Source organism: Bos taurus, chromosome 14, assembly GCF_002263795.3.
Source record: "Bos taurus isolate L1 Dominette 01449 registration number 42190680 breed Hereford chromosome 14, ARS-UCD2.0, whole genome shotgun sequence".
In the NCBI taxonomy this organism is placed as follows: domain Eukaryota; kingdom Metazoa; phylum Chordata; class Mammalia; order Artiodactyla; family Bovidae; genus Bos; species Bos taurus.
In genome coordinates this window covers 48,888,656-48,915,343 of record NC_037341.1, presented here as the reverse complement: position 1 = coordinate 48,915,343, position 26,688 = coordinate 48,888,656, and the positions used below count along the sequence as shown (strand labels likewise).

The window sequence follows — 26,688 nt, the reverse complement described above, 5'->3', positions numbered from 1 at the left end:
TCACTTTATTGTGGTGGTGTGGAACCAAAACTACAGTATCTCTGAGGCATGTCCATGACAGTTGTGTACAAATCCAGAAATGTGCACCAATCTTAAACCTCTTTTATTTCTTTTATTGGTCTTGCACAGTTCTGAGTCCAGAATCAATACTAAACAAACATGAATTCATTCACTCAAAAAATCAATCACAACCACAATGAAAATTTAGTAAAAACCTGCATTTTACTGGGGATACCATTAGGAATTTATAAGATGTTATGAAGCAAAACTAAGAATGCTATCCTTCCTGTGGTGTTCATAATTAGCATAACTAAGTACGTACTATCTTTTGAAAAGCATGATTAAAATCATAAATAATATTTTGAACTAATTAAACAAAATCAACACGTTGGGGTAAATTTTTATGTGGGCAGTTTTTAAAGTTAGATTCAAATACCGTCTTCAGGTCGGGAAGATCCCCTGGAGAAGGAATGACTACCCACTCTAATATTCTTGCCTGAAGAATTCTACGGACAGAGGAGCCTGGAGGGCTACAGTCCATAGGGTCACAAAGATCAGATACACTGAGAAACTAACACTTTCACTTTCAGTCAAGTGACAGTTTTTTGACTTAATCCAAATATCTGAACACTACTGAGATATAGGCAAAATATATTGGCTTGTTTAATGTATAAAGTTGCCTTGTTTCTGAATGGAATGCTTTAGTGCTGACTAGCGTAATAAGCAGAACAGCAGTGCCACAAGAAAAACATTTCATAGAGAAAATCAAGCTTTTGGGGAACTCCGCAATCACATCCACACTCTGCCATCTGTGTCTACACTGTCTCCGTTGCCAAGTGTGACTACGAAGGTGAACAACTCCCTTCTTTTCTAAAGCCATCCTTTCCACTTGGGCATAAGATTCTACCTTCTTTCCCCTACTCACCTATTAGAGAACTATTTATTCCTCCCTCTGATGCAGATGAATAAAGTCCCCCTCCCTCCACACACACTTTGCTAAGAAACATATTCTTATTTCTCACATCTTAAAACAAAAAACTTTCTAGCGATTTCAGTATCTCTTGTCAGTAATCACCATTTTTTTCTTTTTTGTCCGATCCTTTTTTACACCAAATCTCCCCAAATTGTTTCTATGCTCAGGTCTCCAAATCGCTTCCTATTCTCTTAAATTTCTTCCATCAGGCTGACACACTCACCTCTCCCAGTGAAGTACTCACGTCCATGTCACCACTGACTGGGGTCTACTTCATGGGCACATAACCTGTGCAGCTGCCCAGGGCCTGGAGCATCATTGAGTGCTCTGATGTCACCAGTCTGAAATTCTCAATCTTTAGACAAGGAGGCCCCAACGTTCAGTCTGCTCCGGGCCTCACACAAGATACCGCCTACCCTGCTGGTGCCCTTCACGTTGCTAAAACTAGTGGACAATCCTCTGTATTTATCCTACTTTACCTATTAACAGTATCACCCAGGTCAATCGCTCCTTCCTTAGTGATACATTTTTATTTTCCTTGGTTTCCAAGACACCTCAATTTTCTTTTTATCTCAAAGGCTCCTTCAGTTTTTGTCACTTGTGTCTTCTTCCCCTGACTACAAATATTGGGAATATTTTCTTCTTTAATGGTTCTCTCTCTACATTATCTCAGCGAGTCCCATGATTTTAAATACTGTCTACACACTAATACCTCGCCAACTCCCAAATCTAGACTCATAGACCTAACAGTCTGCTTGACTTTTCCATTTGGATCTTAAATGTAGCTTGTCCTAAATTTAACTCTTTTCCTTACACCCTCCAAACCTGATCCATCAAATCTGTTCTTCTAGTGGCTCAGATAAAAAAATCTCAGCATAATTCTTGACTCTTTCTCTCACACTCTACATCTAGGCAAACTAGTTTTGTTCTACTTCCCAAAATGATCTCTGGAATTTTAAGTGCTGATCTGTTCCTCACATCTCTTGCAGAAATGACTAAACTAGCTTCCAACCGGTCTCCTGGTTTCTCTCCTATTATGATTTATTCCATAAATAACTTCCATGATTTATTTCAATCACAGGAGAGTCCCATTAAAACAATCCTCTTCTAAAAACACAAAACTACGTCTGCATTTTGCATAAAGTCATAGTCCTCGAGGTGGCTTACCATGTCCTAAATGATCTGATTTCCTCCCACCTCAATGTTTTTCTGAGTGAATTTCTAAATTCTGTCCCCCTACCTTACTCTTCCCCAGCCACATGGCTTCCTCGCTCTTTCTCAAAATTCCCAGGAAGACTCTCTCACCCTAGGCCTTTGTACCAGCTGTTCACTTTATCTGTCCTTCCTTTAAGTCTTGGCTCAAGGGAGGGCTGAACGGTTTAGCCTATTGAATATGACATCCATCCACTCATCTCCCTTTAATCTGCATTACTTTTTTTTCTCTAGAGCAAGGGTCCCCAATCTCTGAGATCTAATGCCTGATGATCTGAGGTGGAGCTCACGTGATAATAATAGAAATAATATGCACGATAAATTTTAATGCACTTGAATCATCCAGAAACCATTCCCCCTCCTCCCCGCCTCTAGTCCGTGGAAAAATTTTCTTCCACGAAACTGGCCCCTGCTGCCAACATGGTTGGAGACCACTGAGCTAGAGCATTTATTGCTGCTTAACATGTTACTTATAGATTGTTTACTGTGTCTGTATATTTTATGTCTCTCTCCCTCCCATAGATACAGGAATTTTGGTTTGTGTTCTTTCATTGAGATAGTCCAAATGTCTGGAATAATCCCTGGTAGGTAGGAAAGGCTCAATTACTATTTGTTGAATAAATGAATGAAACCTGGGTTTATACTGCATGTCATCACCAACAAACAACAAAACAATGACAATGATATCTTCATTAGAGAAAAAAAATAATCAAGGCAATTATAAAAGATAAAATTATAGAAAACAAACCATCATAAGGATATTGAATTGAGCTTTGTAAACTCACTTGTGTATGTATGCTTTTTAGGATACATCAGTCCATTCATTAGGTAATATACACTGTGTAGAAAGAAAATATCTAAGGAAATAAAAGTTCTGAAAAAAAAAATTCACCAACTCTATGACATCCATTCATTCATCTCTCTTTAATCTGCATTACTTTTTTCTCTAAAGTAGGGGTCCCCAGCCTCTGGTATCTAATGCCTGATGATCCGAGGTGAAGCTCACATGATAATAATAGAAACAACATGCACAAAAAATGTAATGCATTTGAATTATCCAGAAACCATTCCTTCTCCCTGCCTCCGGTTCAAGCTTAAAGTTTACACCAACTCTAAAAACTGACTGATGGGGACTTCCCTGGAGGTCCAGTGGTTAAGATGCCACACCTCTACTGCAGGGGGCACAGGTTCAATCCCTCACTGGTGAGGGAACTAAGGTCCTACATGCTATGTGGCACGCCTCCCCCACCAAAATAAGAAGAGCTGACTGATACATAAACAAGATGAGGGGGGGCAAATATTGCTTTTATCATGTAAGAGACAGTGCATGTTCTGGGAAAATGTCTGTTATTTATTCTTGGTTTTTGAGTTCATACTCAATGGATGAATACTCCTGGAAAACTACTTATGCTTTAGTGCTTATGCAATTTTAACTTGGAAATGCACCTTCTATTTATGGAAATATAAAGAATTTCAATTATACTTTCTAAGAACCCTTGCTCTCCTGGTCTCTATTCCTTACCTGAAGAAAAAACTTAATGATATTTATTAATTATTGAACAGGGTGTTGGCTGAATGGGTTGTTACCTCACACAAAATGTTTTATGTAAATACAACTGACCCTTGAACAGCTGGGTTTTAGGGGTGCTGACCCTCCATGCAGTTGAAAATACACAGGTAATTTATAGCTGGTCCAATATATCTGTGATCCCTTTATATCTGAGGTTCTTCCTATGTATATTCAACCAACCATGGATCATATAGTACTTTGGATATTTACTATTAAAAACAAAAAAACCCACATATAAGAGGACCTGTGCAGCTCGAATGCATGTTGTTCAAGGGTCAACTGTACCGCAATATTTATGAAAAATGAATTTCAGATGTGATATCCTGAATATATTGGAGAACAGTATTATAAACCTAACAATAAGATCACATATACAAATCACTTATTTTTACTTGAAGAAATTCTTTATTCGTTAAAACGATCAACTCTTTATATCATGAAAAAGCCCCTCCCTTCCCACGTACTGTTTTCTTTCCTTTGCTAGCCCTGTTATTTTTACTCTAAAATCTGACCTGGAGAGGGAAATAAGGACATCTTGGGCATTACTGGATGTTAACTTTAGCAACTTCAAATAGTTTTGGAGATTTGTTTCTACTGGTGTGTTTTTTTAAAAAAAGAAAAATTGTAGTTGGGGTTACAAAGATGGAGAACAGAAGTACAAAGTAATTAGCAGTATGATTAAAAAAAAAAAAAAAAAAAACAGGGCTTTTTTCTCCCCGGGCAAATGTTTTTCATCTTAAGCAAATTTGGCTGCGGGAGAGTCAGGCAGGTGCTGCTGCCACAGTGCTTTCGGGTTTCCTGGCAGGGATGCACCGGGACCCGAGACAAAACCCAGAGGAACCACAGCTAACCTCAGCCCTTTGCCCAATTTCTTCCCTGCCAGTTACCAGAGTTCACTATTGTTCATGCTCCAGGGGTCACACGCACTCTGCCTGTCTAGGGGTGGAATTTATTCTGAACAAGTGTTTTGTTTGGCTTGCAGTATTTAAAAAAAAAAAAAGTCTGTCACTGACATTCAAAATTAGATTTCATAGAAAATTTGCTTTGTCCAGTTTTTCTTGAAAACTTCAAATCTGGGAAAGCAAGTCAGCTTGGCAATATTTGTAGAGCTGAGAAACGGCTACCTTAGGTGGCTGAGGAAAGAATCTGCCTGCCAATGGAAGAGGTGTGGGTTTGATCCCTGGATCAGGAAGATCTCTTGGAGAAGGAAATGGTAATCCACTCTAATTTTATTGCCTGGAAAATCCCACAGAGGAGCCTGGCGGTTACACTCCATGGGGTTGCAAGAGTCGGACGTGACTTAAGGACTAAACAACAACATATTTAGTCGCTAAGTCATGTCCAACTCCATAGGATTGTAAAGAGTTAGACATGACCAAACGCCTTAGCACACACATCACATATAGCCCTGTGGTTCCTGAAGTTTCTTCCAGCTGGTTTCCGCCTCACAGGCCATTTAACTGCTCCTTTTGTGCACTGTGTTTCTGACGCGGCCAGCCCCAGCGTCTGAGAGATGGAAGACCAAAAGGGAAGGGAGGGATGTCCACGCTGAGGGGCTCTTCTTCTCTCCCCTCAAACAAGGGTAAAGAGCTGATGGGCACATAGTTCTGCTTGAGTGGGATTCTGATAGTCCTGGGTGAGAACAGAGTGTGTTTAACTTTATCTGCAAAGTTCTCCCCAGAGAAGCATCAAATTCTATATAAGGAAAAGAAATCATATTAAGTGTTTTTACTACACTTATCTAGAGAATGTTGCCTCCAGCTGTGAAACAAGTTTATTACCATTACGATCAGACCCTCAAAGCCTTTATTCTGCTGTTTTCAAAACAGGGGAGAAAAGAGAGAGCTAGAAAAAAAAAATAATAAAGGACTTGTTAATTTGGATTCACAAAAAATGAGAAGTGAAGATTTGTGCTAGGAGGGTAGACAGTAATTAACTTGAAATTTTCAAAACAAATCTTCTGAAGAAAGGAGTTTTTTATATACTTCACATGCTGTCCTTTTTGCTTTTTTCCTCCTGGTCATAAACATTTGGGTGAGTCTTTTTTGCCTACCTGGTTTTCTTCTGCCTCTTGCCTCTTTCAAAATCCACCTTCAGGAAATCTCTGATTAATTTCATCTTAAGCATCTTCATACATTAATATAAATTTCTTGAGATGATTTATCAGGATCTTTATATCATATTCATGGGTATACTAAATTGTATTCAAAGTTAGACTTCAAAAGCAGGATTTTTTACATATCATAACATTATCATTATCCAGTACTCAACACTCAATACGTGATACTCAATAAATGTTTTTGAAATAAACATGATTTTTATTGTTAATCTTCCTAAAGAAACTTGTATAATTTTTTTACACAAAATCTATCAATAAGAGATTGATTGGTTAAAAGAAAAAAAAAAAGCAAAGCAGAACAAAACAAGTTGAGAGAATCCAGGTTTTTTCACTTATCATTTTTTTTTAAATGGTGACTTGAATTCACCATCTCAACTCATCAGAGCCTGTCTATATGTTACAACAGTCTGAATTTCCTATTGCTACATGGATGAAAGTGAATCCATATAAACCATACCAACACCATCATGTATAACTGGTGGTAAAACTTTATTATTCAAGTTTAGATGTAACAGACATCTTTGCTGCCTGAAGATTGTTTGCATAAGAAATACACCAAGAACATGTTTGTGAGTAGAAATGAACATGCACTATGAAAACAAAATTAAATAAAACAAAAAAAATTCCATGTGTTGTAAGAACAGAACTATTATATCCAACATTCTAATATTCAAATCAGGACTACAAATTGAATTTTTTCTTAGCAACATGAATCATTCCGTATGAAAGACATTTTCTGCTGGTGAATATTGCTGTAAGTGAATTTTACATTGGCATTATTGAGATGCTTCCCATCCCTAACCCCCCCTCCCCAATTATTCACGTTGTCACCGTAAAGAATTTGGCATTTCTTATTGTGATATTTGCCTTGTTGGTAGCCATTAAGAAACTATGGTTTTATCAGCCTTGTAATAGTTTTGCCTCTTCATAGTCAACACAATAGGCTGCCTGATTATGATATTTACAGCTCATCTTTAAAAAAACGACCCCAATCTTTCCTGGCCCTTGGGAACTGAGAGTTTAAATAAGCCCCTTGGCCATATAATAATACTTGGCACTCTCATGGTGCCTTTCAATCAAGGATCTCAAAGTGCTTTACAAACAAGTACTACATTACCATTATTATTATTAATATTATTATTATTAATATATTTTTTCCATTTTACAGGTGAGGAACCTGAGGCACGAAAAGAAAAAAGTGATTTGCTGCAGATCATATAATGAACAAAAAATCCAGGAGTAAAAATTAGGATCCAGTTTTGGGACTCATGGGTCTTGAAGAACCATTTTCTCTGATGAAATCTAAATGTTATTTCTGTGTAAAAATTACTCTTGCTTTTCTCTGCTGTAGGACGGAGTGAAGTTTCTAGCTCTACTTTTTCCCTTCAAGAGAACATCACGTTAGGATACATTATCCAGTTTCCATGTGTGGACCAATTTGAATTTCACATTTTCTTCATCCCTGACTTGACACACTTCAACCCTAGCATCTTCCAGAGGTCCTAATTACTGCAGATAACTGTGGATGCTTTCTAAATCACTGATGGTTAGCAGGAACATGTGTGTCCACTGTTGGTGAAATGCTAATGGAAACCCACAGGAAGTGCTCTCCAATGAAGCCATGGCTTCCGCCCTTGGCCAAGTCTTTCTTTGGGAAAATAACACAGCCCTTCAAAGTCCTGGTACATGTTTCTCTATCCTCCTCTCATTTATAGTGGCCTGCTGATAGAATTCCACTTAGTACCTACCTTTGGTTAGCATCTTTAGTCTCATATTTGGATTTGATTTCATTCCTCCGTTTTCTCCTGTGATCTAGGACAGTCAGCAAGCTTTCATTTACTTGATCACAAAAGATACCTTGCTTTTATTTTTTTTTTGCCATGGTTCTCAACCCAAAGATAAGAAAGGTGTGGGCTCAAAATAAACTTTAGGCAAAAAACTGGCATACAGCGCAGAAGCTGGCTGTCAGCTTCTTTACCACCACGGGATGTTCGATCTTCCCCCTCTAGAATTATGTTCATGCTCACGAACTAAACAGGCAGGCAGTTCAGAGGTCTTAAGACAGGTCACCTTTGATGTTTTGCAGCCACATAGCAGGAGGCTAATCATTACTTTAGTAGCTGTATTGATACTCTTCAATTAATTAAGAAAAATGTATACCCTCAGGCATTTAAAAATCTATACATTTAATATTTTTGGAGCTGTATTTGCATTGGATCATCATAGATTATGTGCACATGTGCAATCATTAACATAATGTGCTACCACAGGCTTCAACAAAGAGCTGTTAAAGATAATCACTTTTTCTCTTCTTCTCATTAATATTACCTTAGAAAAAAAAATCCCCATGCTTGTTTTCTAAAATCTACCTTTACTAAAAGAGAACAGTTTAGAAGAAAACATCATTATCTTAAAAGTTGATTTTTCTAAAAGAACATCTCAATATGTCATGTAGAAAGAACGGGCACCCTCTTTCCCTTTGAACTATAGAGTTAACATATTAACCATGAGAGCTCCATCCTTTTTTCATGTACTCAGTGTAGTGTCTCTGAATCCACAATCTTCTGAGGTGGGCTGGCTCTTTAAGAGTCTTCTATCCCAAACAACAATATGAATACATGGATGAGAGATGAAGAGAGAAAGAGTGAGAAAAACGAGAATGAGAATGCATGAGCTGGTCCTGGCTTAAAGTTTGATCCAAAGCCCGATTCAGAATCTGGACACATACTTTAAAAAGACGTATGTTTTTTAAATGACATACAATTTTACCTAGCGTATAGTTTTTATCATAGGGAAAGCCTTTTCCAAGAAGGGAAATTCCTAAGTCATCTTGAAAATCCTTAAAAAAAAAAAAAAAAAAGATTTTAAGTATCTAAACAGCTCATTTAAAATTACAATTTAAGACAAAATAGTTCAGAAATCCTAAACCCAAATAAAAATAAAGATACCAATCAATCAATTTTGTAAAAATGTATTTTGAGAGCTAGGACAAAGGCTTTCAAAAGTCAAAAAAAGGGGGTCTTTTAGTGTTTTGATAAATTTTCATCATGTTTCATAGCCCAACCTCTTCTCCATCAAAATATGAAAAAAAAATAAATGAAAATAAAATAATCAATAATAAAAGGCATACAGAATAAGATCTATTGACAATGCTATCTAAGAATATTCTACCTACAGTAGACTGACCATAAATATTCCAAGAATAGTGATATGTATTTCCAATGCTAACCATTACTACTTGTGTGTCTGAGGAAAAAAAAAAAAAAACGATGAAATAGAGAGACATATATGCCAAGAAAGAACAACATACTTGTGTCTGATACACTGGAGAAACTGCTTAAATAGTAGTTTTGCCCAAAAAGCCATACCTGTACTATTGCCCAAGTTAACCAAACTTCGAGTATTTTCTACTTTGAGCAGCTCACATATCGTGGTGCTTGAGGATTGCCACAGTGCACGTTGTTTCTAGTCCTTTCCCTAAGAAAATTAAATACTGTTTTGTTGTTTGGGAAATCTCCTCTTTAGATCTTTAATTGCCACCTCTCCAATCTGCCTGTACATTTTGAGATGCATTCATCAAAATTCCTAAGAAAGATAAATGACATCACATAATTTGAATGTCAAAGCCCCTCATTTCACCTCTTTATCTCGATTCATATGAATTATATTAGAGCTATTTGACAGGTGAGATCAGAAAACAACCCTTTATAAATGAAACTGAAGCAAAAGGCTTAGTCCTGATTTCTTTCTCTCTTTTTCTCTCTTTTTTGTTAACATGAAAACAAAAATCCAAGAATGGAAATGACAACACAGCATCAGAAAGACAGTTTGAACTTCATTCACTACAACAGTCACAAACTGGTTGAACTCTACCTGCCATCCAACTTGAAGAAACGAAGACCTGGCACTGGGAAAAAGAAACAAAACCCAAACAAAACAATACAAAGCAACTGCGAATTAATGTAAAAATGGAGTGCAAATGCAACTACAGAATGCGATAAAAACATCAGTGCTGCAGATTCCAGCAGCACTTATCAAAATAATTTCTGAAATGTTTCATCTGAAACATAGACAAAGCAATAAAAAGAGGATATATGTTTATCATTTTAAGCATAACAATGTGAGTTAAGAGCTTAAAAATTAAAAAAAAAAAGTACTTGGAATGAATAGTGCTACCCTTTTTTTTCCTAAGTAGGCATAAAAATATTTTCATTTCCTTCTTGTTTTCATACCATTATATCAAGAACGTTCATTTGTTTCATGTTACCGTTTACAATTTTAATGCACACACACACACACACACACACACAAAGGATATCTACCGCAATAGAAATAGTTGCTTCATTACCTTGTTTGCTACATTTGCAAATGTAAACAGCTAGGCAGAGTCAGAACTGACTCTAATGCATGATGGAATATCTTTGTTGCATACGTACACTGTAGAAAATAATTATTCAATATGTCAGGCACCATTATTTGAAATGTAATACATTAATATTTACTAGAAAAATAAGGTTTTTTTTTTTTTTCCTATTTGTTCTCCCAACTTCTTTAATGAAATAAGTTAATCTGACAGTGCATCCAGTAGCTTGTAATATCTTCTACATCTCCGTGGCAAAAAATAAACTACTGGTTGGGACGATATAATGCAAATTATTAAAGTCAGTCCTTGTACATACATCCGTGTAGCAAGCATTGAGGCTCGACTAACAGCACCTTTAACCAATTATTTAATGTTCAGTTATTTAGCCCTATTTCCCTGAGCAGTTATGCTGAGGCTTTCCCTTCATGGATAGTTTTACAAAGCCTTAAGTATTAAAAGTACTATGAAGAACATACTTCTAAGAATCCTATTTAATGCTACTTAACTAAACCTGTATAAATCTAATGGAGGAATTGATTGGTACATATACCAACTGTCAGCCTGTGGTAACGTAACTTTAGACGCTGCCTGACCACAAAGTTTGGAAATTATATTTAAACCAAAAGAAAATAAATAAATACAGCAGGTTACCTTGTGGAGAAATACCATGCGTTCTACATCAATGAATGCCATGGTCTGAACTTTTGTATCCATCTAGTCTTTTGAACTGAGGGGATCCCTTTAGTTAGAACATGCCAAATGAGATTAGTGACCCAAAGGAAGCTTAGAAAACAAACCCAAGCTGGTTCATCACATACAAGAAAAAATGATCTGACTAAAATAAAATTACTATGTAGCACTGAGGATATTGTTTTTTAAAAATGCATATATATTTGGACAAAATGAACCTAAATCGCAAACAAGAGGACTAGTTTTGAAAGGAGTATGTGAACATCTAAAAGACAAAAATATCAGAGAGGGTGTGCATGTGTATGTACAGGCAGGGCTGGCCAAAATCATCGTGCCACCTTCTGTCACTTTTCCCGCTGCTCTCTCCCCAAGCCTAACCACAGCTCGCATTTCTAGGTCTAAATTTGAAACATGATCTATGAGAGGATTCTTGTCTAAGAGGGCGCCATTTTCCTTTCACTGCCCTGGAGATTAAATTTCTCCTCATCTGCCTAGGATTTCATGATACTTCGAAACTGAGGCAATAATTTATGGGTTTTTGAACAAATGGGCCAGTGGCCAGCCCAATACTGCTTTAGGATCATAATATGTAAACCCTTCCAAATTCTAAACAGCTTTGATCTCTTTCTATACAAACATCATAATTATAGTCTGCTGATACTTCTTATGGATGGTTTCCACAGTACACATTCACCAAGATGGTTTTGACTTACTAGGTTCTAAATCAGGACTATTAACCATCTTCCTTTTTTTTTTTCTCACTGAACATTTGTCTCACTTTTTAATCTTGGTAACCTACTCATCAAAAGAAAGAATAATAAAAGAAGGGAATTTCATGTTGGATAAGGCAGGCTCTATGAAGTATTTTTTTTTAATAGGTCTTCATAAGACATTACAAGCTATTGAATTCCCATCAAGAAAACCTATTTCTATTTAATTGTGCTAAGTGCTAAGGTTTTACTCTTTAGGTTTTCCATTTTTTTCCACTTGTGCATTGTTCCTATGCAGGCCCCTCTGGATATGAGTTGTGAAGTCATATTTGTCCGTGCAAAGATGCTGGCATATGCTGCACTGGAAAGGTCCACTGTCACCATGGCAACTCATATGCAAAGCATACATCACTTCATCCAGAAAGACAATGCCACAGTGCACACATTTTGTTGAAAGTTCATCTTGAGTACTTCTATCAACTTTCTCTGTTTTTACTACATTCAAGGGACCTTCATTTTTTACATTTGACGGTGCCTTCGTTTTCTCCTTGGAGGCACCATTCGCAGTTGGCCCAGGTCTGGAATGCTTGATCGCCAAATCTAGAGGAATGTCATTGTCTGATCCAACAGCTGAAAAATGAGGAGGCAGATTGAAGGTGGGATAAGGCACATAGTTTTGGCAAGGATTTGGTAGGCCAGGCACGTGACTCAAGTAGTGCGGATTCCCAGGAACGGAGAGCTTATATTTACTCCAGAACCGCAGCCAATCAGCTTCACTCTGGAAGTCATTATGTACAAAGGGAAGTCCGAAAAGGGGATACTGGTACTTTTCAATAGGGCTGCCTGGTGGTGAATAATTTGGGTGCTTCGCAGGTCTCATGTACTTTTCTATGGGACTGCCTCTCTCAGAACTTCCTTTCCCTTCAGATACGGATGAACTGTTTCCTGGGTCTCCAGTACTTTCCTGAGGACTTTTTATCTGAATGTGCAAAGGTTGCATTCTTTTGTGAATATCCAGAGTTTGGCTGACCAGGACTGGCTGCTGAGCAGAATGGCTTTTAGTCAATGAACCCTGGGCTTCGTATTTACTCAGGCTGGGGAGTGGAATTTCTCTCTGGTGACCTTCAGTTAAGTGATCTTCCGACCGCCTCTCTAAGGGGCTGCCGTTGACCTGCTCCTCACTGCCAGCCCTCTGCTGTTTGTTGAGCTGCTCGGCCTGAAGTGCCTCTGGGTTAAGGCGCTTTCTTGTTCTTCTCCTAATAATCTGCTCACCGTTGTTTTGTTTAATGATGTTTAAAGGCCTGGGAGTCTGCAGGGAACACACACACAATACATAAAAGGAAAACATTAAAAAATACATTAAAATGCATTAACAATTCCTCACAAATATAAACCATGTTCAAGTTCAAAGCAAAGACAGGCTTTATGTTATAGATTTACTAAATCTCCTCCTTTTGCCCTAAGCAGGATCAGAGGACAGAACCAAAGCACACTCTTTTACCCTAATTAAATCATGCCCATCTTTACAGAGAGGACTGAAAACTTTAATCTACTTGAAAACAGCCTTTCCAAACTCAACAGACTTCAGAATCACATTATTTTGTGATAAAACAATATAGAAAGCTAGTTGAAGAAATGTGATTTTTCTAAAAGATTTCTCAACTTTTGAGTCATGCACCAAGAAGATGTCAACAGTAACAGAGGAGATTGGTTTTGATGACAACTGTGGAAAAATGATACAAGGCTGTAGACTGAACTATGTCTTCCTCCCCATCCCCCAGATACTCCCTTCCAATTCATATACTGAATCTCTTACCCCCCAGTGTGACTGTATCTGAAGATTAGGTCTTTAGGAGGTAAATAAGATTAAGTGAGGGCTTTCCTGGTGGCTCAGATGGTAAAGAATCTGCCTGCAATGTTGGAGACCTGGGTTCAATCCCTGAGTCAGGAAGATTCCCTGGAGAAGGGAATGGTTATCCTCCAGCATTCTTGGAGAATCCCATGGACAGAGGAGCCTGGCGGACTACAGTCCATGGGGTTGTAAAGAGTCGTACACAGCTGAGTGATTAACACACAAGATTAAATGCAGACATAGAGTAAAGGCAGCCTTCTGCAAGCCAGGAAGAGACTCTCACCAGAACCCAACCACACTGCACCCTATCTCAGACTGCCGGCCTCTAGAAGTGTGAAAATAAATGTCTGTTCTTTAAGACATCCAGTTTATGGTAGTTTGTTATGTCAAGGCCCAGATGACTAATACACACACTCTCCTAAATAACTGCGAGTGTGGATATATAATATTAAACATCAGAATATAAATAATCAAAGGCAAACTGACAGAACTATAAGGAAACATATCAAGTGAAGTGAAAGTGAAATTGTTAGTTGCTCAGCTGTGTCCAAATCTTTCTGACCCCATGGACTGTAGTCCGCAAGGCTCCTCTGTCCATGGGATTCTCCAGGCAAGAATACTGCAGTGGGTAAGCCATTTCCTTCTCTGGGGGATCTTCCCAACCCAGGGATTGAACATGGTTCTCCTGCATTGCAGGCAGATTCTTTATGATCAGAGCCACCAGGGAAGTCCAACAGTTGCTCAGCTGTGTTGGACTCTTTGTGACTGCACAGACTGTAGCCTGCCAGGCTCCTCTAACCATGGAATTCTTCAGGATCAAAGCCATATCCAGTGAGAGGTTTTGTGTGTGTGTGTGTGTTTTTAATAAATCTCCCACTTTCATTTCTTTTCCTCTAATTATATAAGTATTTATTATTAAGGAAGATTTTTCCTGTTAACAGATGAAGCATTTGTTTTCTGTTGAAAATCTAAATTTATTTGTAGGCTTGCTTCAAATATCCTATCTGTCATTCTACTCTGTACTTAAATAGAATGCTGACTTTCACCCAGCTTAAGTATGACATGACTGGTATTTATGTACATGTTCAACAGGTGTTTATATTACATGACTAAAATCCACAGATAAGACTATAATAAAAACTTTACTTGCAGTAGGAGCTTTAACTTCGATTTATAAAATCAAGAGAATATGTTTAATAAGTGAATGCATATTTACAAATTAAAAATTCAAAGAATCTTTAAATGGGCTAAAATCTGATTTTTTCTAAAAGATTACTGAAATCAGGAAATAATCTCTACATAAAATATGAACATGAACAATATGTAATTTGTGAATTATACCTGGAAATGATGTATCTTAATGCAAGACAGTATTTTTTAAGTGTTAAAACACAAATCCTCTTGGAGTGTTTTTATTGTCACAAAGATATTTTGAAGGATAAAGGAGAACGCACTTGTTATTGAACATCAAATTACTGGTTTTAGAATGAAAATGTCACATCCCTTGGATAGTCCATGTTCATTTACTTTGTTCAGAATTTCAGATTTATAAAGATCTCATATTTCAAACATACATATTTAATCTCTATCCTTCTTTTTGAATATAAGCATTTAATGCTGAAAATATTCCTCTAAACACTGCTTTAGGTAATTTCACAAATTTTGATATATTTTAAAACTTGTATTTAATTATAATATTTAAATACAATTCAATATTTTAACACAGTATTATTTTAAAACAGCTACATGATAACTTTCTAAGATAAACATGTTATTTTATATTTTGATTAAGATGACACTATTAAAACTCACTGAACACTATACATTAGATCTGTGCATTGCATTGTACATAAAGGTTATATTTATAAAAATGTAAATATATGGAGTTGATGGGAAAACTCAAGGAAACGAAGAGTTTTATCCTGTAGAACACAGAGTGGAAGAAATATAGTGTCTGTTTTAGAATCCTAAAGAAGACCAATATTTAAATGACAGGTAAAGGAATTACAGCCCATAAAAGAGACATCAGAGAATTATTATGCACAAATGTATAAGAACTAAGAGCATGCAGGGCCATGGAATTCATGGAGTAGAAATATAGGAAATTTAAGATTTTAAAAAAACCCTCAAAATCAAAAACATCTCTGGGGAGATGAATATTAAAATAATTGTTAAAAATTTGTTCATTTATATTGCAGTTGTTAAATTACCATAACCTGGAAGAGCAGTAGTTTAATTAATATTTGGCCTTTGATTGGACAGCATTCAATTAAAATCATTAATGTCAGTACTCATTAAATGGAAGCTTATTGCTTGCTTAAATGGTGAAGGCTTAAAAAAAGTAAGGTGGTGGTGGTAGGTGGAGATTCCTTCTACTAGCTACATGCTAATAACTAAGGTTTTCACAGTTTACTACCAATTAGTCTTGTTGGCAGTATGCATTTTTTAAAAGAGTGCTTCCAGTGGTCCGTTTTGGAGGACATTTTGTCTAAAACTGTGTTCCCTGTATTCTAGATAGAACTGTATTCTATCCACTGGCTGGTGCTGAGAGCTGTGGTAAAATGCCAAACTAAATGCAAAAGGCAGAAGGAAACAGATTTTTGCTTACTAAATGGGGCATTCCTATTTTTAAAGGCAGCTTTGGTCAGCAGATAAACTTTTTTTTTTAAGTTTTTTTTTTTTTTTTTTGGATGTGGACCATTTTTAAAGATTTTAAAGAATTTGTTACAATATTGTTTCTGTTTTGTGTTTTGGTTTTTTGGCTGCTGAAAGGTAGTGGGATCTTAGTTCCCTGACCAGGGAATGAACCTTCACCCCTGGCATTGGAAAGCAAAGCCTTAACCACTGCACCACCAGGGAAGTCCCTAAACTTTCTAAATCAAAAAGAAAAAAAAAAAAAATCCTTCGGGAAGTCAAATGCATATAAAGATGGGAGATTTGTAAGTTTAAATTTTATTATAAGATTCTACCTAAAACTTGGTTAGAAATAACTGACATAGCTCAGACAGTCATAGAAACTAGCCAGCCAGAGATCTTAAAACACAGAACACCTCAGCACCTTCCTCTGCTCTGCTGTGTGCTCTTCAAGCCCTCAGATGCTGCTGGAAGCCCTGGAGAGAGTCACCTGGCATCTTGGTCCCAGTAAGAACCACTCTTCTGAACTTGTCCTACTTCCAGCCTAGATGACACTTGCAAATTCCAAAAGTAGACTGGAAAAGAAGCATTTTTTCCCTTGCCCTATATTTTATACTGAACATGGGAGAGTCTTCTTGCTTTTTTTTTTTTTAATTTATGTACTTTTGAGCTTTAAAAGTTTCTCCTTTCTACCTAAATTAATGTCACTGAATTCTGATACCCACTCATTCACATAATGGTTATGTGAAGTTCCCAGAAATCAATCATTTTCCTCTTTTATATCAAAAGAAACATAATGCATTAGTAATGATCTCACATGAATCTCCCCATAACATCTAAGGCCGGTCCACCATAAATCACATGTGCGCTCAAAGCAAGTGGATTAAACTCTGCAGGGGCAGGCACCACAAGCCAGGGAATGGTACTTATCACGCCACAGACCAGGCTGTTTTATAAAGCTTTTCCTGAAACAGTCTAACAAGTTCTTACCGAGTGAAGCTTCTGGTAGAGACCACACGCATTGCATACATATCCGCCATTTGCATTCTTTCGCCAGAGAGAGGTCTTTGTGGTCAAGCAATTGGCACAAAAAACACCCGAGCCTCTGCGCCTCTGAAATGGGGGAAAAAAAAAAACAAGGTCAGAGGTGAGTCACATGATCAGTGGAGTTAGACCAAACCAACCCAGGAGTTTTGTCTTTAGACTAGCAACAATGACAGTATAAAACCACGCTGCCCATAATGAGGTCAGGTTCAATTGTGTTTAATAGGCACCACTGGTTTTCATTATAATTAACCCTACAGTGATGGATGAGGTGTGTGCAACACCAAAGGCTTTTCACAGAAACAGCTTTAACTTTTTGAACTTTGGGGTTTGTGCCTTTAATGATGGCTCCTAAATGCTGAACCCTAAAATATACCTTTTAAAAGTGTCAAAAGTCAAAAGACAGAGCATGGCAATATGTTTAATATATTTTGGAAAAAGCGGTGCCCAGGCTACCTGAGCTTCAAAATATAGTCAAACTTGGAATAAGTGCAGCATGTAAACCACTTACAATTAAACCTGAGGCATGTCTTTCTGGATGTCATTCATGTAACATAAGTATTCAGACACTAATAAGACACTCAGTTCTAATTTTTCATTTGCACCTGTAAAATCTGAAAGAGAACACCCTCTATCTCCCAAATCTGAGAGGAACAGAAGAAACTTCTGCCAACTAGAAGTACAGTATTACTAATGAGAATCCTTATGAGGAGCCTGCTTAAGCCAGACAACATAGTCCCATCAATGGCTATTTATTTATTTTATTTGACTCAGACTTGGAAATCACAAGCGTTTCTGAAATTTTAGGATGAATTCTCTAATCACCAGATTGAAAAATAATCCAAGAATATTTAAAAGTAGATCGTTAGCATTGCTTGTTCCATTCTTGCTATCAAGTAATGATTCCATTAAACTTCTCATTGAAACAAAAGTCAGGCTGTGTTCATAGGCGCAAATACTAACAGGCAGGAAATGGAACTCTGGCTGAAGAAGAAGAAGGAAAAAAAAAAAAAAGACAGCCTGAATTGCAACTCTGCTCTTTTTTCTCTAGGAAGCAAAGCCTTTAATGATAAAATATGCATGTTAGATAAGGAGTGGAAAAAGTCTTGCTGGAACCCAATTTTGTGATACATTTAAAATTACAAACACTATATGTCAAAATTTCAGGGATTCATAAAATTTAGGCAATTTATTTAACTCGAGTCCATACTGTAGACGAGGGGTATCCCTGCCAAGAAAATACAATGGTTATAATTGTACTCTGATACATTTCAAATGGAAAGCTTTCTGCAGACATAATTTTGGCTTCAAGACTGGAACACTTTCTTGGCATTGAAAGGGCATTTGATTCATCGGGTGTTTCACAATGTATCACTAAAAAGACCTGGTGAGCAGCCAGTTCCCTATAGGGTAATTTTTCCATCCAGATGCAAGTGCTATCAGAGGCCCTCGTCAGCTAAACTAATTATGATCTTGCAATTGCTGATGCCTGCTCACTCTAACATTCGACATCCTCCATTAATCATCAATACAAGGAAAATGAATGAAACGTAAAGAAATGAGGACTGGTAAGCTGCATAGCCATAAAAATCTGAAATGAGAGCAATAATTTAACAAGATTGGGGGAATGTTTTTAGTGAGCACAAAGTCAAGCTAACAATTGCCCTTTTCAACCAAGAACACAATTTCATTAGTGTAGCAGGTTGTGCTACTTCAGGTGATGTAATAAAAGCTAGATTTTTCACAAAGATAATCTCTGGCTCCCCTTTTCTCCTTACTCCCCTGATCCCCCAAATCAGGACCAGGAGCGTATAATAAATTTCTCAGTCTCAAAACAAAACGCTGGGTACTGGTCCTCAAAGTCCCAATAGGGACCTACTGCAAAAGGACAGACTGCTATTTCCCTCAAATCAATGAACTATTAGAGCTTGTGTTTATCAAACACTCTGGGGCTCCCTTTATCCGAGGTAAGCTGGGGAGCCTAGTTAGGTTATAATTGTGAAACTTCCCTGGGGCCACGCTGTCTTTTCCCCAAGATCTAAATAACATGTTTGGCAAATAAACACCAATTTGATCCACATAAAGGCAATGTAAATGTCCATTTGGAAACTAACCCACATATATGGCTGCGGCTCAAACCTGAATGTATAACCATTCACGGCAGCCTGCTCTTCTTTCCTTACGTCCTGGCTGCTTGACACGGCATGCCAAAGTGGGTGTAATCCTGGTTTTAGAGAACGCTTCAACCTTGCATACTTTTGCACTTAAGTCTCTTGCAAAGAAAATGCCCTTCATTAGTTCAAGGGAAAATCCTGAAATTACAGTGCTGGTTTACACATGCACATCTTGCTTTAACCAGCATTTAGGCTCCAATAGAGGCTGGTATATTTTAGGTGAACCATATCTTATTTTAAATACATCAAGAGTAATTTGGATTCACTTATTTGGAGTCAGTATGGCATGGGGGTTAATAGATTTAGCTTGCATCCAAAACATGCCTCTGTCTTGAGTTGCTGGGTACGACTTTGAGTGAATTACTTAACTTAGCAGTACTTAAATGCTCCCCTCTTTAAAGTGTGAGCTGCTGTGAGTATTAATGTGGACAAATGGGCATATAATTAAAACAATGTCAGGGATGTAGTAAGCTCTCAAGTTATCGATCCATCATCAACCCATTAGGGATTAAGCTGTATTTCTTTTGTTAAGAGAAAAATATTCTGTTTCGTTCTTATCACTTTAATCTACTTATTTTACATTTTAGATATGCTTAAAGCATACGGTTGAGTATTAGAACATGCATTTCATTTGTGTCATTCTTATCAAATATGAGAATGGAAAGTTGAGTCAGAGTGAAATATCTAGGTGTTCACACCTAGAATTCAATAGGAGCGTACTTGTGTGGGGGCAGAGAGTAGGAGGTAGGTGAGAAATATTTCATACATTTAGTTACCTCCCATCTAACAAATGTATCACTTTGGTAAGCACTGTAGAACCCTATGTTTGATGAACTTGGAAATTTCGGAAGCAGCAGAGTAAGTGGGAGAAGTGGGCAGTGTCCTTCGCTGTGTGACTACAGAACGGTGGACCATGACGCATCTCTCTAAACCACATCACAGATGACAGCCTGACCCCAGCGAAAGCCGCACTATGCATAATGTCACCTAGCTGGACCGAGTATGGCATTTTTTCCCATGTCACCAACATCCTTAACCCAATCAAGTGCTGAGAAAAAGTCTGTTGCCAAAGGAAGCAAAATAGAAGTTTCCCTTGCCTTACTTTTTAAAAACAAGCTTGTTAAAGAGAAAGAAAGGCATTAAAGACCTTATTTCATTCAGTTTATCAGGCACAACAGAGTTTTAAAACAGTTTTAATTCTCCTTTATACTGTGTTAAAGACAGAAATCATGTCCCCTAACAGTCATCAAATAGCCTAATAAGTACCTAGGACAGTGCTGTCTGTCTTGAGTGGCTGAATATTATTAAAGTTGAAAATCATCTCTCTTGCAATAATTTTTATCACTAGTCATTACTCCTGTTTTTGAAAATAAAGTTTTTTAAAAAATATTCCGTAGAAATGTCTCCCATTTGGATTGACAAATTTATCTTCAGTTGGGCAGAGATGGCTAATTACGTTGGAGACAAGAAAATCAAGGGAGTTAATTTCCCCAATTCTACATTCCAGGCTTTTTTTTTTCCCTCTTTGAAAAACAGCTGAAGCCAGGTACCTGCTAAGTCCTGAAGATATAAAGTCAGGACCATCTCACACGCTAATAAAGTAACACTCAAAATTCTCCAAGCCAGGCTTCAGCAATACGTGAACCATGAACTTCCAGATGTTCAAGCTGGTTTTAGAAAAGGCAGAGGAACCAGAGATCAAATTGCCAACATCCGCTGGATCATGGAAAAAGCAAGAGAGTTCCAGAAAAACATCATTTCTGCTTTACTGACTATGCCAAAACCTTTGACTGTGTGGATCACAATAAACTGTGGGAAATTGTTCAAGAGATGGGAATACCAGACCACCTGACCTGCCTCTTGAGAAACCTGTATGCAGGTCAGGAAGCAACAGTTAGAACTGGACATGAAACAATAGACTGCTTCCAAATAAGAAAAGGAGTACGTCAAGGCTGTGTATTGTCACCCTGCTTATTTAACTTATATGCAGAGTACATCATGAGAAATGCTTGGCTGAAACAAGCACAAGCTGGAATCAAGATTGCCGGGAGAAATATCAATAACCTCAGATATGACACCACCCTTATGGCAGAAAGTGAAGAGGAACTAAAAAGCCTCTTGATGAAAGTGAAAGAGGACATTGAAAAAGTTGGCTTAAACCTCAACATTAAGAAAATTAAGATCATGACATCTAGTCCCATCACTTCACAGGAAATAGATGGGGAAACAGTGGAAACAGTGTCAGACTTTATTTTTCTGGGCTCCAAAATCACTGCAGATGGTGACTGCAGCCATGAAATTAAAAGACGCTTACTCCTTGGAAGGAAAGTTATGACCAACCTAGATAGCATATTCAAAAGCAGAGACATTACTTTGCCAACAAAGGTCTGTCTAGTCAAGGCTATGGTTTTTCCAGTGGTCATGTATGGATGTGAGAGTTGGACTGTGAAGAAAGCTGAGCACCGAAGAATTGATGCTTTTGAACTGTGGTGTTGGACAAGACTCTTGAGAGTCCCTTGGACTATAAGGATATCCAACCAGTCCATTCTAAAGGAGGTCAGTCCTGGGTGTTCTTTGGAAGGAATGATGCTAAAGCTGAAACTCCAGTACTTTGGCCACCTCATGCGAAGAGTTGACTCATTGGAAAAGATTCTGATGCTGGGAGGGATTGGGGGCAGGAGGAGAAGGGGACAACAGAGGATGAGATGGCTGGATGGCCTCACTGACTCGATGGACACGAGTCTGAGTATACTCCGGGAGTTGGTGATGGACAGGGAGGCCTGGCGTGCTGTGATTCATGGGGTCGCAAAGAGTCAGACACGACTGAGCGACTGAACTGAACTGAACTGAAGAATGAAGCTCTACCTCACCTTTATACACATCATTAGAGTCATGCATTGCTGATGGTATATGTGTATGTTTTAAATAATATAATGGTTTCTCCTTTTCCTACAAGCTGCTTTTAAGAGTTAATAATAGGGGATTCCCTGTGATCCAGTGGTTAGGACTCTGTACTTTCACTGCTGAGGGTGTGGGTTCAATCCCTGGCCAGGGAACCAAGATCCTGGAAACTGAGCACCACCCCCGCAAAAAGGAGTTGATAATGATTTGAACCTCCATGACTTTGTGCAGGAGACATATGCACTGTCCTTTGAGAGATATGGATAAAGACACTTCTGGGAGAGGAAATGATAGGAATAAGCAGTTAGTGGATAACATGAAGGTGTACGTGAAAGGCCCTCCTTTCAGGCTGAAGGAAAGCTGTCCTCTTACATATCCAAAGCTACGCATGGTCATAGCATGGTCTGCCCCTGGCCTTCTCTAAGTGCACTTCCTATTTATATGTGGTTTCAGCGGAGGGCTAGACTGAAGGATGGTCAGCAGAGAACCCAAATCTACATGAAAGTCACCTCAATGGAAAATGTCTAAAGAGGAAATTCTGGAATCAACAAGGAACTAACTGCATTTAACTTCAAATTTAAATAATTTGCCCACTAACTTTTAGGTCGAATCTGTATGGCTTGTATGTTATTTCTGCTGGCTGGTAATTTCCTGTGTGAAAAAGGAAGATTGGTGATGACAGGAATAGTTCATTGCAAGGAATTCTGAGGCCAGCCCCCATGATCAGCATCTCCAAGGCTTTTCAGTTACTGAGAATTCTTTGGATCACTTCTTTCCTTCCCACGTTTCAAATGTATTATAACCACCATACCGATTTTCACAACAGCAAGTTAGGTGATGAATCTGGACAATCATCCATGCCAGGATTTGAAACAGAAAATGACAAACCACCTTTTAATAAAAGTACATTTTAAATCTAATATAATTTTTTTTTTCTTTTCCCTGCTGGAGAGTGCACCAAGAAGTGTAATGACTAAATAACTAACAGAAGAAATCTCTAGTCTTTAGGCTCACAGCTAACTACTGTAAGGCATCATGATCACTAAATTTTTCTCAAAGTTTCTGATTCAAGTTTCGCTTTTAGGGGGCTTAAATTCTCAGTCAATTACAGATCCCTCTGTGTTAAGCACTGACACATACTTTGGTAAACCCAGATGAGTCTTCAGAAAAGAACAAGAATCGGAAAAAAAGTTTTAAATTGGTTCAGCTATTTTTATAGCTTATTTTACTATTTGAAGATCAGCCAAAAGCAAACATTTTAAGGTTTTCAAATTTCATTATTAACAGAACTTATTTCATTTGATCAATAAAAAGTAAATTTGATTGAATTATTCATTCAAGTGGTTTAACATTTAGAGTCATGGATATTCATCTCCAAGATATTAAAAGTCCCCATTGGAGAAGTTTATCTGTGCAGAAATGATCCTTTATAATAGTTTTCTATGAATAAAAACCATACTGAAACCATGTAATTACATAACAAGCCTTGATAGGCAGAGTATTTACTCACATTTTTTATGGTTTTATATCTTGGCCATTTTAAATCAAATCAACTTGAAATTTGATATACATGCTGTTAGTCTGGATGCACCTCAAATATTTTTAACTCTTTAAACAATTCTATGTTTATTTGATTATATCAAGAATCCTTTGAGAACTTCATTTTAGGGAAATGTACAGATGGCTATGATGGAACCTTCTGGTACAACTCTGTAGTAATGAAACTTCAGTGGTAAATATAATTCAATTCAGTTTGGGGACTAATTATTAAATGTCCACTATGTGCCTGGCACTGTGCTAGAAGCTAGAGTTACAGTGAAGTATATGGCAGACATGGTCTGTAATCTCTCTGTTCACAGCAGAATCTGCTAAAAACATACCATATATACAGTTAACATGATAAAAACTGAGACTGTTGATGAATGGTGACAGTTTGATTCATGTAAATTATATGAAAACATTTCTCAAGAAACCAAAGCATCTCCCACAAATACATCTCACTTAAAGGCTGAAAGTTATCTAATAATCAGAGGGGTTACTCTCTGTGCTCCTTTATAAAAATGGATAATAGTTTAGTCATTTCAGAAACAAGAACCTTGCTTATTGTCCCATCAGTAATAATGTCCTGCTGCTGCTGCTGCTAAGTCGCTTCAGTCATATCCGACTCTATGCGACCCCATAGACAGCAGCCCACCAGACTCCTCTGTCCCTGGGGTTCTCCAGGCAAGAATACTGGAGTGGGTTGCCATTTCCTTCTCCTATCAACCACCAAAAGAGTTGATACAAACTAAATAATGCGTTCATGACTGTCACTATAAAATTGAAATTCAATACCTATTGAATAAATGATAAATATTATTTTAGCCATTATCACTCTTATTCACCACCAAGAGACAGACACCAAAGGTCACTCTTTCCCACTTACCCCCATTAAGGAATTAACTGACTATTGACTACCCACCAGCAGAGGCTACAGAATATAAAGACCACCACACCTAAAACAACTTAAAACAGACAGTGGCTTGCAATGAACACCTAAATAAATTCACAGCCAGAATTTTATCAGAAGCACAGGCTGGCCAGTATTTTAGCAAGAGCAGGGAGACAGCTTTGCCAACAGAAAGCAATAGATATCAATACCTTGGCTGACTTTTACTCCAAATAAAATTATAAAGAATCAGTTGAAACAGGCTGTATAGCAAGTCTATGCCTACTTTAAAACAGCCCTCTATGCCCCCAGATTTCTTGCCAGAAAACTGAAGAGACTCTACAAGGTTCAGCCAAGCATCCATCTTATAATCACCTATCTCAGAGTTTGGAAACAAAACCTGTTTACCCTGCTTATTAAATTCACTTCCTCAACACATCAGAAATGCTAATGGAGACCAGTGTAAACTAAACTGACATCTTTGGCTAGAAGCAATGGAACAACTTCTGTTCCAGGACATGAGGCAATTCATATTCTAGCAATCATACATTGTACCCAGGTATGAATGTGCCCAAGACTTTTCCACTGACACGTCACCACGCTGGAGTTGCCCAATATATCAGGACATGTTAAAACAGATTAGCTCCATTTCTTCTGAGATGCAATTGGTGACTCGCGGCGCGGGATTGCAGAAAATGAGAGTTCCCCGGGGAAATCCCACATTTTAAATTATGCGTATGGATTCTTCAAATCTTCTGATTTTAGAAATTTATCATACAGATGATATAATCTACTACATAGGTCTGAAGGACCCCCATCTCCATACTTAGACTTACTCCATATTTGGAAAATGAGCAAAGCAAACATGTGATGTCATACACAAATTACTTAACAGACTAGAACTAGAAAAACTCAGATCTTTAGAGTTCTAACCCATGCTGTTTCTGTAACAATGTCCTGCCTTTACAGCAATATGTATTTGGACAGCTGAAAATATAGCTGAAGATTTATATCTACACGGTCTTTTCATTCCACATGAAAGTCACTATTGTCAAAAGAACTGCTCAAGCCTCTTACTGCTTCTATTTCTGCCACCACAGATCCATTTTCACCTTTCCTTCAGTTACAACAATGGTCAAGAGTGTTTCAACAGGGACTTTCTTCTATGCCAGTGCCAAAATCTGACACTGAAAAGGGAAAAAAAGGGGGGCTTTTTGGAGGCACAGTTAAACCTAGTAGTTAAGTAAATTTCAGCATGAGAATATGAGAATCAATTCTGTTTTAATAAAGTTATTGCAATTTTTATTTAAACAATATATTTGGCAAACATTTATTTTGGGAATTCTTCACAGTATAGAAAATAAGCACCTTGGTGATAGGGACTTTTCTAGAAAAAGCCTAAAGTTCAAAAGGTTCAGCTTCGAAGCACTTAATTTAAGAAACAAACAGAGGTATTTTATGTATTACTTAAGTAGGACTGGTTTTATGATAGATAATGATGACATGGTCATTTTGAAAGAAAAGGAAAATAACAGATAATAATCAGTAATTCTTTTCATATTTGCTAACAGATAATAACTAGTCAATGAAGTGTTACCATCCTCAAGGAATTTACATCTATATCAATGGTTTCTAACATTCTTGGGAGTCATAAACTCTTTTGATAAAATTTATGACACTCTCCCCAGATAATAAAAAAGATATGTAAAATATTTTGCAAATAACTTCAGGCTGTTCAAAAGAATGTCCTTCATAAAGTGCATCCAAAGATTTCACATGGATCTGAGTACCCATGGATTGTGAGGTTAAGAACTCCTGATATATATTTATCTCAGTTTGGATTGAAAATGAATTACTTGGGATTATTATTCTCTCATTTTACTGATGAGGTAAAAGACTGTGAATGATTCTTTGACTTAACTAGTGTCAAAAATACATCCTAGTCTCTTAAGTCCAGGCAAAAACACATGACTTTTTCTAAAAATCATTTTTGGGACTTCCTTGGTGGTCTGATGGCT

General features: G+C 37.5%; 1 protein-coding gene across 10 annotated transcripts in view; it reads right to left on the bottom strand.

Annotated features, from left to right (window-relative positions):
- Positions 1-6,344: 6,344 nt before the first annotated feature.
- TRPS1 (transcriptional repressor GATA binding 1) overlaps positions 6,345-26,688 on the bottom strand; it is a 279,304-nt gene continuing 258,960 nt past the window's right edge. For 9 of the 10 annotated variants that reach the window (XM_025001679.2, XM_025001678.2, XM_025001680.2 and 6 more), the window contains 2 exons: positions 17,114-17,236; positions 6,345-12,946 (listed from right to left, as the gene is read on the bottom strand). In XM_025001679.2, coding sequence (XP_024857447.1) covers positions 11,885-12,946; positions 17,114-17,236 — 1,185 coding nt within the window. In that variant the 3' untranslated portion in view covers positions 6,345-11,884. The remainder of the gene's footprint in view (positions 12,947-17,113; positions 17,237-26,688) is intronic. The other variant, NM_001192913.2, reaches the window with a different exon arrangement.